Below are 13,383 nucleotides of genomic sequence, written 5' to 3'. Positions count from 1 at the left end.
CATGCGAGCATTTTTCGTGATGGCGTGCCCAGACTCTCCATGAATAACATCGGATCCTGATAATCAGAATCTATGCCGTTACAAGAGTGCTTTAGCGAATTAAGTGCTGCCGGGATATCAAAATTTTGTCTTTGTAATGGGAGCTCGGATAATTTTATCCAGAGCCTTCCGTTAATACAAATTCCGCTTCAGAAAGTATCCTAACTTGCTAGTGACTCTAAAGCTCCTTGAGATTTACTGGCTCTGATATTCAACTTTCCACGTCTGCTCAAGGAATGTTACGTGAAGGAGGCGGGAGGCTTTAGATAGCAGCAAGAAAACAAAACACGTTTAATATAACACAAATGACGTCTTCACGTGTTATTATTTGGTAAACATCCCATCTCACTTTTCTAGAATCGCAAATGCCAGCAGAAGCACTGGTGGGGTCAATAAAGTTCTTGAACAACATTGTAATTATTTTCGACCGCGACTATGCTGAAAATCGTGTTATTGTGCAGGCTTTTGGATCTTCAGTGTATAGGATTGAAAGGCATTAAAAAATTACCTGATTGCCTGAAGTTCGGTTACGTAGCTGTTTGGAAGCAACTTGTGAATCCCGTTTTTTTCTGCCTGTGAACGTATTTTCAACATCGTGAAATCACTGCTTCATTTCGCGTACCCGTACATTGTTCGCTAGTTTTTCTTTCTCCTTCCGCGGAGCCGTTACATAGGGCTCAGCTGATCGAGTTTAACAAGAGCTTGCACAACGTGGTACATTTCATTACACACAACGTAACCATAGACAATGAAACACATCAAAAATCTTGATTACAAAGTTCTTCATTTCATACTGTGTCGCGCTCCGCGAACTGCCCACATAATTTTCTGACTCCCCCCCCTCCTCCTCGTCCCTAGCGCGTTAGCCTTCCATTCAAACCCAGCCACATTTGGTCTGTGTGTGCACTCACACATTTCTACTAGAATTGCGAGGGTGCAGGTGTATGCCCTCCCGTTGCAAGAAAAAGGTCTGTGCCTTGCAATGTGCGAAATTTCTAGATAAACAGGGCAGTTAGAACCGAACACCAATTTTTATTCACGGAAGATCTTGTGGGTATAGACCGCAGCACAGGCCTCCAGTGAGTACCCTTCCAGTGGCCGCATATTCAGGTAACACGCATTCTGCAGTAATTATCAAGGCCAATACACTGAAGCAATATACAACGGACGCATGAACACAGGTGAGATGGTTCGGAAATGAGGAGTCATAGACAATACACACAAGGGATCTCTCCCACCGAGACAAGATAGCTTTTTCTATTTAGAAAAATCTAACTACATTGCGACAATGATATTCTCTCTTGCGTATAGTAAACTAACACGGATGAAAGCGCGAAAGAAACGTGTCACTTGCCGACAGCAGCCATCGCTCCTTTGACCAGGTTACCCTCCTGAACGCAGCGACCACGCCAGTAAGCGCACAGTACAGTCTGCTCGGCCGTCAGGCATCCGTCTGCATAAGCGCAAGCCATCTCACCCGTCGAGTGACCAACGATGCCGTCTGGACGCAAGCCCACTGCGTGAAGCATGTCGACGAGTGCTACCTGCAGACGATACAGTGATATCGCGCATCTAAAATAAATTACTGCTGGAAGTGCACTTGTGCGAACTGATACCCAACGTTTCAGGGTACCACGCATTGGCACCAACCTCTCCTTACATACATTAAATACTGTCTCGTGATTCCATAGGCTATTCGTGCCTCTTGACGTTGGTGGCTCGCAAATTTCGCATTTGTTTTTCCCCAGTGGCTGATGCATGATTTTATTAGACTATGGGGTGCTAATAAAATCAGTTCACCATGAAAGTTGTTTTCACTCAGAAAGGTTCATATGTGTGCTAGTTGGTACAATGCCATCACAAACATACCGCTCCGCAAGCGTATAGGTGTATTTAATTAAAGAAAACAATCCTTTTGTGTTCCTAAAAAGTGGTTGCAATTCAGAGTGCTCGGTACATTACTATGAGAGAGCATACAGCCAACCCATCGGCCCTACACATGATGAGGCTGCTAATCAGCATGCCCTGCTGCTTTTTTTTACTATGATGCATAGCCAACCCATTCATCCAGCCAATCATCTCTTATCGTTCTGTAGTAAAGCCTCCTAAGGCAGACTAATGTACGCTTCAACAGCATTATATCATGACGTGTTCACGTCTTCACGTGCCTACTTGCCCCTGCGTCTAATTGAAGCAGCAGCCTTGCGAAAAGGTCAATAACAATTGGCGAAATTTTCAATGCTTACCCATCTCAATGCAGGAAAGAGGACTTAACATTTTTGGCCCTTTCGGCTGAGGCAACTATGATCATCTGCTTTTCCCTAATTGCAGTTTTTTATAGGCTTGTTCCACCTTGATCATGAGCTAGCTGGCAGGATCGTTTTGTAGGGCGGAAAGCCTTCAAAGCCTCACATTATGTGGGCTCGTACGGCTAATTCTTGCGTGCTACAAGTCTGGCGGATTGGGTCAACCGATCCGATGTAATAAGCTCCAGCCAGTGAGTAAAAAAAGTATGGTTGAATGCAGCGGAGGATCGCGACTCACGAACTCATTAGGTTTTAATAGAGAGGAGCTTTCTCTTGTTTATTTTTGTGGAGTTTATGTATAAAATAAAGAGAGCACTCGTACAAAAAGAAAGAGATGGTCAACGCTTCTTGCCCCAAACAGAGTGGTGCAAGATCTGCTCTGGTCCGCACAAATTTTTACACATTGTTCTTCTTGATAAGCAGAATAAATACCATTGCCTGCATCATTTATCTTTTTTCTACTTACTGAAGTGGTTCGCGTGCCTTTGATGATGCTTGTGTTCCAACATCTACTTTCTGTCGTGTTGTGTTATGCTTTTTACGTCGTACTGAACAGTCATGATTATCTTTGTCATCGCGTGCCTGCGCTCATTGCAATTTGTAGCACTAAATAAATAGGTACACATATAAAGAAACAGTTAAATAAGCTCGTTCTTCGACCTACACTCTCTTCGTTCTAACTGATTTGATGCAAATGTTGACGAATGATTTTTGGGTGTTAACTTATTGGTATATCTGTGCGTTTTTAGTACAATACGGCGTACATAAGGTGGTCACCAATTGTCTTACACAAAGGGGGCGGAAGTTTCTGTCAGATTGTTGCTGACAGAGGAAACTGTTTCCACGGTTAGAGTAACATGCTACCGTACTACTGGCACATAAGCGCTCACCTGAATCGCAACTATGGACACGAGCGTTGGGAGTAGAGTCCGGTTGCAATGGCTTTCGGTTGTCAAAAGGTCAATCAGATGGATGCCAAAGGGCTGCAGAATCTCGTGCGACTTCTGTACAGAGCGAGCAAACACGTCAAAGTGCATCATCTGGCGTGCCATGCCATTCCACTGGCAGCCTATACCAGCAAAGACGAACCACAGAGGCCTCATCTCGATGGGAGCTTTCTGAATTTGCTTGATGACCTGTTTGTCGGGTTGGTCCACCGAAATAATTGCAAAGCCACGATACGGGAACTTCTTGACAGTAGGCTGTCCAACCCGGTTGAGGAGAGCGTACGCTGAATCCGGGTATGGTCCATCAGTTTCTACCCGGTCCAGTGTTCCCTGCGAATGCGTGAAAGTATTGTAGGCACACACACAGAGGGACTGATATTGTCACGTGGTCGTGACGTGAACGAATAGAGCACATTAGGCTCCACGTCTCCCGCAGAAGACCACGAGTGCTCGTTCAAGTGTTCCCCCCGTGAGGGGCCTCATTTTACAGCAGAGGGACTGCAAGCAACGCTTCCAAGTACTTTTTGCGGTTGCCACCGAAGTAGGCAGTAGAAAGGCGTAATTACCTGCATGTCTTTCTATTATACCTTTGTTGAAATAAAAATTACATCATGGCTTCGATTCGCACGAACAATTTTGAGCTACACAAAATTGGGAATCGCTAAATCCAAACGGCCAACAATAGCCTTGCCGTTTGGGCTGAGAAAAGTGGCATGAAATTATTAACTTTCGCCATAACCGATTTTGTAACTAAGCCGGTGGTCAGCGGCCGAGGACGGCTTAATACCAGTCCTATAGTAGACTGCCTATAGCGTTCTAAAGCGTTCACAATTTATTACATACACACAATTTATTATTATTATTACGTTAAGTTTTATTGGCGCAAGGGCATCTAAGGCCAAAGAGTGCCAGTACAAGTGTTTCTTTTCGGTTATTGGTTTAAAAATTAAAACAAATGATTAAAACATGATTAAAAATTAACAAATATCTACGAACTATTTAAAACGCAGTACATTTAAAAGAATGTCACTTTGTTTAAAAAAGGAATGTCATTTTGCTAAAACCTTTATTTTGTTGGCTGAAGTCTGTGCTGAAAAATTTGTCTGCAAGGCCCAAGACCCTCGCAGCTGAAGTCCTTGCCTGAGCAAGAACTGCGAAGGCTCAGACATACTTTTTTATGCACCAGGGGGTACCTCACACTTTAGGCGCAGCCTGGTGCGTAGGATGGAATGATATCATTGTTAAAAATTTCACTTTCCCAAGATAATGAAGAAGCCTCTTAAGGTCAACCACTGCATCAAGTGATAAAAACAGCGCTGGATGAAGTGGGATATGATATCGATAGAGCTCGCTGAAATGGGTCAGTCGGGCTTGGTGCAGCATGGCACATTGTATGAGGACATGCACAACGGTTAGACTCTCTCCACAGTGCATACATGTAGGTGGATCAGTGCCTGTCAAAAGGTGTTTATGTGTGGCATAATTGTGGCCTATTCTGAGCCGTGTTAGAGCGACTTCGGCGAACCTGCTGAGTTTTTGGGGGTTAACTTTTCTCAGCTGGGGTTTTACAAGGTGGAGTTTGTTGTCAACTTCTCTGTCCCATTCAGCTTGCCAGTAGTTGCAAAGACCTCTACGTACAACACATACACACAATTGCGGTGTGTCTGTATATGTTCAATTTTGTTGAAATGTTCTGCTGAAATGTTTGATGTCTCCTGTCTGTGAGAATAAATTTCCCTCAATGGGTCACTTTACGTACAATGCCGACATTATGTCTCCCAAGTCCTGAAGCTGCTGCACTCAAACGAAAAAATCTCGCATCTCCACCAAGTAAATCGGGCCGAGTGGGCAAAGCTGTGGGTACGTATCGGTGAGTAACCGTACGTTACGCAAGCGTCGCCTCTCGTATAAGCACCGTCCGCTGACCAGAAGGAGCTGCGTTGCTGGCACTAGTCCATCCTATACTCCGTTTCATACATCAGGTGCAACGCTGTGAAGGCTAGGCAAGTAGTCCGTAAAGAAAACACGAGGTGTTGCTCCGCGCGGTTTTGTAGCCGAGTGGTCTGACGCGTCGCTCCTGAGAGTTCACCGTAGTTTTGAAGTGGATGGGTTCGAATCCACGTGGTGTCATTTTTTAAATAATTTTTGCGAGTTCTTCACCTCGCGGGCTCATTTTTTCGGTGACACCAAAGGCGCACGCAGATGCTTTGCCTTCAATTTTGCCACGGTACGGGGAGATATTCCAGTGTTATCGCTCACAACATTCAGCTCTTCCCGCACGGATTTCTCCGGGAAACGCATCCTGGTACGGGCGTACACATTTGCAATTACTTGCTTGGCGTGCTTTGACAGCTTTGATGTGCGAAGCTTCGAAAAAATTCGCGCAGGAGAGGTGGTCGAGGACGCAGAGCTGGACGCCAATTTTTCGAAGCTGCCACAATAAGTAAAAAAAAAACGGCGGCACGGGTCGCGCGGAGAGCGAAAACCTGATACGAAAGCGACAAACATAAATTACCAACTCACCTATTTGGACTGTTTATCCGACAACACAGGCGTTTTCTTTTTACCTGATGACAAATATGTATGCTTAGAAGTTTCCCGAGAAGCATTTATTGATTCTCGTACACCCCAAGCGACGCACTACATTTTGGTCACGGCAGTACACAGCGCAAACAAGAGCGCCAGCTTCGACAGCGTTGCACATGATGTATAAAACGGAGTTTAAGTTCACTGACGTTAGCCGTTAGGGGCACGCAGAAAACAGACGCGTGCACGCTACCCCCTGTATCCCTGCGGCACTCTGCTCACTCATGCGGGCGGGGAGACGCGGGTATCGTATTCCATTTTGATGACCCCCTATTATTATTGCGTTCTTTTTCCGCTAGTCCTTTCGTTCTGGCGCTGCAGTGACACAGAAAAACTTGACTGCACGGTGCCTATATAACATAAATTGAGTGACATTAGGTGTGCATAGCTATGCATATTTATTTCGCCTTCCACGAGTGATGGGATATTCAAAAAGAATTTAGACACTTGCACGTGTAGAGGATATGCCTTGAAAGTGAATCCAAGAATCCGCCGTCTTACTGGGGGCTAGATACAATTTTAAAATGAGTAGTTTGTTGATAAAAGGTGTTCGACGTGAGCCTTTGTGTTAGGAGTTTCCTCAAGAAGCCTCAACGTCTAAGCACGTTTCAGTAAAGATATCTCATAAATACGCTTCTTGTCATCACAAACAGCAATTCACTACCTTAAAATTAGCCTAGGTCTACGTAAAATTTTAGTGTAAAATCTCCTTTTGTGTGTGTGTTTGGCATATTTTTTGACTATAGCAATGATTACGTACCCTCACCACAATGGAAGACGAAACTAGGTATTAAGAAGCTTCGCTCTAAAATTTTCTTTAAAGGGAAGCCCCGATGTACGCTCATTAGAGTGTCACACAGGTCCCGTTTATTAGGGAGGCGATCGCCGGGCTAATTCCAAGGGCCGAAGTATCGGCCCCCCGAACCGCACCACGAAAGCGTGGACAATTTAGAAGTGGTCCTTTTTGGCGCGCCAGCGGACGCCGGCTGTGGCCCAAAGAACAAGTCAGAGCCGAGAGTTGATAAACAACAAATTATATTCTCAAAATTGGCAGATCGAAAACAATACACGAGAATGCACACTCCCCAATAGTTACATACAATACGTCACCAAACAAACAACGTACTACACAGTACAATCAACCACACTTGAAAGAACGGACACAGACAACAATACGCACTACAATGCAGTCGCATGCATTGAACAACCAAGACACTTAAAGACTAAAGAGATATAAAACCTATTCAGTCCAAAGTCCTTGGAACAAAAGTCTGAATGATACTCTTCCGAGAATCACTCACTCAAAGTCCAGCGTTGTTGTCGTTCTGCGCCCTCGAAGTTTCTCTTCCAGGATACCTCCCGTCTTCAATTGGCCACTCTTCCAACTTCAACTTCTTCGCCGGAACACGTCGGCTTCACACACGCAGCTGTTGCCCCGCGTCTTCGCTCGATAGCGGTAAACACACACTCTTGCCGGTAGCTCGAGTCGTCACCCCTCAGGTGGAAATCCTCTTCACCCCCGGCCTCGTCCCTACGGACCAAAACTTCGCCGACTACACGGCGGAATCCCTACGCGCTCTGGCGCTAACTTCCGTCTCCTCCTGCTTTCTCGTCTCGGCTGCTCGATTAAATACCTTCCGCGCCACCTTGCAGAAAGTTCTCCTCATTTCGTCGGCGCGATACGCAGCGAAAGCGGGGGAGAGGTGCGAGACGGTTCGACTGCCCTCCCCGGAGGATGATTCAACTCGGTATGACCCCGCCCCGTTCGTTCTAGAAAAATCGCGGGCTTGCTAGGCCGCCGATGCGGGGTGAGGAGGTTCGTCTGCGACGCCACGCTTCCGCGGGGAGAGCGCGCGCCCGGGGAGCCTCGGACGTTTGCTTTCTTTTTTTCTTTTTTTCTTTTTTTTCCTTTTGACCTCGCGGCGTTTCTCCCGCCCGTTGTCGCAAGAATTTGGCGGCGCGCTCTTTTTTTAGCGCTCGTTCTGTGACACTGCCCCCCACTTTAAGAATATTATCTCATAGTATTCAAAACCACACAAACGAGCGCGAACAGTCGCCACACACTCTCACAGTCTGTAACATAGTCCGTCGCTCATGACACGTCACATTCACAATATATCACTCAATACGATTGGACATTACATTCAATCTCATACACATGAAATATAACCTCAGGTACATGACTACAACACTTCATCACACCTTCCAAACAATACAAACGTACAAAGTTCTGTCTTTACAACGATTATACAACACTATACATCACATCATCGCACAGAACACCTTGACTCGCTCGACATACACTTGAGACACAGGATAACAAGAACACAACATATGTCACTCAGCCCTGCCAGACAGATTCTGATTCCACCTCCTCACCTATCCTGTGTACTTCGAGCAGCGCTTGCGCCCCTTTTTGCGGTGCTCGCTCGATCTCTTCTTGTGTTTCCACGTTCTTTTTCGGCGAGCCCTTTCCAACGACGATATCTGAGGCGTCGTCTCAGCCATCGTTGTCTCTTCCGACACCGTTAACGTGTCATTACATTCGACGGGTCCTGTCTGTTTATTTACCCGCTTCATCATGCCTCTACATTTTTCCCGGCTGGCCAACTCCGTCTCCTTTACACTGTCAGTCGGTTGAGGTCGTGCCGACGCAAGTCCGGTTGCTCGGCCCGTGAACTGATTCGACACGATCGTCTTCTCCTTCGCTGTCTCTTGCGCCGCGGCTTCCCCTTGGGCTCTAGTGAGATCCGTCACAAGATGCTTCTCCCCTGTATCTCGCGGTCGCTGGGTTGGCGAGGGCTCTATCTTCGGGTCTTCTCCCAAACATTCCGGATCATTCGGTCCTCGCGCCCCGTCGATGTTTCCGATGACAAGGTCGTACAGGGGGGTCGTCATGCATAAAGCAGTGACCTTCCCGCTGAAGTACGGGGTTTCAATCTCAATTTCTGCTTCGGGAAGCAGGCGAACTGTACGGTCAATTAGGCAAACCGGTTTCGTTCTGCCTGTCAACTCCCTTTCCCGTACCGAATTTCTCCGCACGATAACAGTGGAACTGCCGGTATCTCTTAACACCGTAATCTTTTTGCCCGCAACTTTTCCAGGCAGCGTTGGCATTCCTTTCGTAACACCGGTTGGCTGTTTTGATATTACAGCACCCACAATAGGAATTTTCTCCCCATTCTTCAACTCTACGAATCCATCAGTGACGGCATTATTATCAGATTTTGGTGCCGCTTGCACACAGGATACCTGGTGAGTTTGACTCACTCCGTTCCGACATGCATCTGCTTTGTGCCCAGTCTGACCACACTTAAAACATTTTACTGCCGTAGGGCTCGTAAAGATCGTTCGACAGATTTTCGCGCGATGACCCACTCGGTTGCACAGAAAACATCGTGGAATGCTCTCTGGTGCACGCTTCTTTTCTTCGGGAGCCAATTTCTTCGAATCATCGGGACAATCCTTCTTGACCTTGGCCAAATTAGTTCCACCTTGCGCTTCCAAGAATTGATCAGCCAATTCAAGCATTCCTTCGAGTGACTTAGCCTTCCTCTCTTTCAAGTACAGCGACAGGCTCGGGTGGCAACTAGAAAGAAATTGTTCTCTAATTAGGATCTCTCTAAGCTCATCGTACTCCTGCGCTGTCCCTGAAAGTTCAATCCATCTGTCGAAATAATGACAAAGTCGGGCGGCATACTGTGTAGCCGTCTCACCATCAGCTGGCTTTCCTGTCCGAAATCTGTCCCGGAATCCTTCCACGGTAAATCTAAATCGCTTCAGTAAAGCAGCTTTCACCTTTGCATAGTTGGCTGCATCGGTCGGCGTCAGCCTACCGTACACACTGAGCGCTTCACCACTCAAGCAAGTACTCAAAGCAGTTGCCCATTGATGTTCCGGCCAATTCTGGCTCTTCGCAATCGTCTCAAATTGGTGAAGGTAGGCGTCAAGGTCGTCCTTCCTTTCATCAAACGCTACGAGCAGCTTGTTTGGGTTCAAGCGGAAGCCGTGAGCTTCCCGTTCGCTGCTTTCAACTCTAGCTTGGACGGGAGTTTCGCTTCGCTGTTGCAAACGGAGCCGCTCGAGTTCCATCTCGTGCTGACGCTGCCGTTCCCTTTCCTCTCTTTCTTCTTTCGCCCTCTCAGCTGCCAGTCTTTCTTTCTCCAGCTCCAGCTTCAATTGCAGCTCTCTTTCTTCTTTCAGCAGTCGCTCTTTTGCCTCTCTTTCTTCTTTCAGCTGTCGCTCCTTTGCTTCTCTTTCTTCTCTCGCCCTTTCGGCTGCCAACTTTTCTCTCTCCAGCTCCAACTTCAATTGCTGCTCTCTTTCTTCCTTCAGCTGTCGCTCTTTTGCCTCTCTTTCTTCTTTCAGCTGTCGCTCCTTTTCTTCTCTCGCCCTTTCAGCGGCCAGCCTTTCTCTCTCCAACTCAGCTGCTTTTTCTTCCTTGACCCTCTCTGCCGCCAACCTCTCTCTCTCCACCGCCTCTTTCTCCTTCTGGCTTACCCATTTCCGTAGTTCGGCGCCGGAAAGACCCATCTTCTCACCAAGTGCAACTAACTTTTCGAGATCCATTGTGTCTCGCAACTCGCAAATACAACCTTGCCGCGTGCAAAAAGTATCTGCCTAAATCAGTCTATCGGAACACTCCCTTGCACTCGTTAACGAGAACACTGAACAACACACAGAATCTTTCCGATAGCAGTATCACCAACTCGAGGCTCTTTCCTACTACTTTGGACACACTGTGCACCAAAAGGTCCTATGTCGCGGACGCCAGATTAATTGTCACACAGGTCCCGTTTATTAGGGAGGGGATCGCCGGGCTAATTCCAAGGGCCGAAGTATCGGCCCCCCGAACCGCACCACGAAAGCGTGGACAATTTAGAAGTGGTCCTTTTTGGCGCGCCAGCGGACGCCGGCTGTGGCCCAAAGAACAAGTCAGAGCCGAGAGTTGATAAACAACAAATTATATTCTCAAAATTTGCAGATCGAAAACAATACACGAGAATGCACACTCCCCAATAGTTACATACAATACGTCACCAAACAAACAACGTACTACACAGTACAATCAACCACACTTGAAACAACGGACACAGACAACAATACGCACTACAATGCAGTCGCATGCATTGAACAACCAAGACACTTAAAGACTAAAGAGATATAAAACCTATTCAGTCCAAAGTCCTTGGGACAAAAGTCTGAATGATACTCTTCCGAGAATCACTCACTCAAAGTCCAGCGTTGTTGTCGTTCCGCAGCTCTCGAAGTTTCTCTTCCAGGAAACCTCCCGTCTTCAATTGGCCACTCTTCCAACTTCAACTTCTTCGCCGGAACACGTCGGCTTCACACTCGCAGCTGTTACCCCGCGTCTTCGCTCGATAGCGGTAAACACACACTCTTGCCGGTAGCTCGAGTCGTCACCCCTCAGGTGGAAATCCTCTTCACCCCCGGCCTCGTCCCTACGGACCAAAACTTCGCCGACTACACGGCGGAATCCCCACGCGCTCTGGCGCTAACTTCCGTCTCCTCCTGCTTTCTCGTCTCGGCTGCTCGATTGAATACCTTCCGCGCCACCTTCCAGAAAGTTCTCCTCATTTCGTCGGCGCGATACGCAGCGAAAGCGGGGGAGAGGTGCGAGACGGTTCGACTGCCCTCCCCGGAGGATGATTCAACTCGGTATGACCCCGCCCCGTTCGTTCTAGAAAAATCGCGGGTTTGCTGGGCCGCCGATGCGGGATGAGGTGGTTCGTCTGCGACGCCACGCTTCCGCGGGGAGAGCGCGCGCCCGGGGAGCCTCGGACGTTTGCTTTCTTTTTTTCTTTTTTTCTTTTTTTTCCTTTTGACCTCGCGGCGTTTCTCCCGCCCGTTGTCGCAAGAATTTGGCGGCGCGCTCTTTTTTTAGCGCTCGTTCTGTGACACTGCCCCCCACTTTAGGAATATTATCTCATAATATTCAAAACCACACAAACGAGCGCGAACAGTCGCCACACACTCTCACAGTCTGTAACATAGTCCGTCGCTCATGACACGTCACATTCACAATATATCACTCAATACGATTGGACATTACATTCAATCTCATACACATGAAATATAACCTCAGGTACATGACTACAACACTTCATCACACCTTCCAAACAATACAAACGTACAAAGTTCTGTCTTTACAACGATTATACAACACTATACATCACATCATCGCACAGAACACCTTGACTCGCTCGACATACACTTGAGACACAGGATAACAAGAACACAACATATGTCACTCAGCCCTGCCAGACAGATTCCGATTCCACCTCCGCACCTATCCCATGTACTTCGAGCAGCGCTTGCGCCCCTTTTTGCGGTGCTCGCTCGATCTCTTCTTGTGTTTCCACGTTCTTTTTCGGCGAGCCCTTTCCAACGACGATATCTGAGGCGTCGTCTCAGCCATCGTTGTCTCTTCCGACACCGTTAACGCGTCATTACATTCGACGGGTCCTGTCTGTTTATTTACCCGCTTCATCATGCCTCTACATTTTTCCCGGCTGGCCAACTCCGTCTCCTTTACACTGTCAGTCGGTTGAGGTCGTGCCGACGCAAGTCCGGTTGCTCGGCCCGTGAACTGATTCGACACGATCGTCTTCTCCTTCGCTGTCTCTTGCGCCGCGGCTTCCCCTTGGGCTCTAGTGAGATCCGTCACAAGATGCTTCTCCCCTGTATCTCGCGATCGCTGGGTTGGCGAGGGCTCTATCTTCGGGTCTTCTCCCAAACATTCCGGATCATTCGGTCCTCGCGCCCCGTCGATGTTTCCGATGACAAGGTCGTACAGGGGGGTCGTCATGCATAAAGCAGTGACCTTCCCGCTGAAGTACAGGGTTTCAATCTCAATTTCTGCTTCGGGAAGCAGGCGAACTGTACGGTCAATTAGGCAAACCGGTTTCGTTCTGCCTGTCAACTCCCTTTCCCGTACCGAATTTCTCCGCACGATAACAGTGGAACTGCCGGTATCTCTTAACACCGTAATCTTTTTGCCCGCAACTTTTCCAGGCAGCGTTGGCATTCCTTTCGTAACACCGGTTGGCTGTTTTGACATTACAGCACCCACAATAGGAATTTTCTCCCCATTCTTCAACTCTACGAATCCATCAGTGACGGCATTATTATCAGATTTTGGTGCCGCTTGCACACAGGATACCTGGTGAGTTTGACTCACTCCGTTCCGACATGCATCTGCTTTGTGCCCAGTCTGACCACACTTAAAACATTTTACTGCCGTAGGGCTCGTAAAGATCGTTCGACAGATTTTCGCGCGATGACCCACTCGGTTGCACAGAAAACATCGCGGAATGCTCTCTGGTGCACGCTTCTTTTCTTCGGGAGCCAATTTCTTCGAATCATCGGGACAATCCTTCTTGACCTTGGCCAAATTAGTTCCGCCTTGCGCTTCCAAGAATTGATCAGCCAATTCAAGCATTCCTTCGAGTGACTCAGCCTTCCTCTCTTTCAAGTACAGCGAC

The 13,383-nt window shown here is 47.6% G+C and overlaps 1 protein-coding gene across 1 annotated transcript in view; it reads right to left on the bottom strand.

Annotated features, from left to right (window-relative positions):
- Window positions 1-13,383, bottom strand: part of LOC119179104 (fatty acid synthase) — a 192,656-nt gene that overhangs the window by 81,712 nt on the left and 97,561 nt on the right. Inside the window, exons 8-9 of the mRNA XM_075869593.1 lie at window positions 3,236-3,622; window positions 1,394-1,583 (exon numbers count right to left, since the gene is read on the bottom strand). Of these exons, the coding sequence (XP_075725708.1) occupies window positions 1,394-1,583; window positions 3,236-3,622 (577 nt within the window). The remainder of the gene's footprint in view (window positions 1-1,393; window positions 1,584-3,235; window positions 3,623-13,383) is intronic.

Source organism: Rhipicephalus microplus, chromosome 7 (genome assembly GCF_043290135.1).
Source record: "Rhipicephalus microplus isolate Deutch F79 chromosome 7, USDA_Rmic, whole genome shotgun sequence".
In the NCBI taxonomy this organism is placed as follows: Eukaryota; Metazoa; Arthropoda; class Arachnida; order Ixodida; family Ixodidae; genus Rhipicephalus; species Rhipicephalus microplus.
This window is presented reverse-complemented; position numbering and strand designations above follow the sequence as displayed.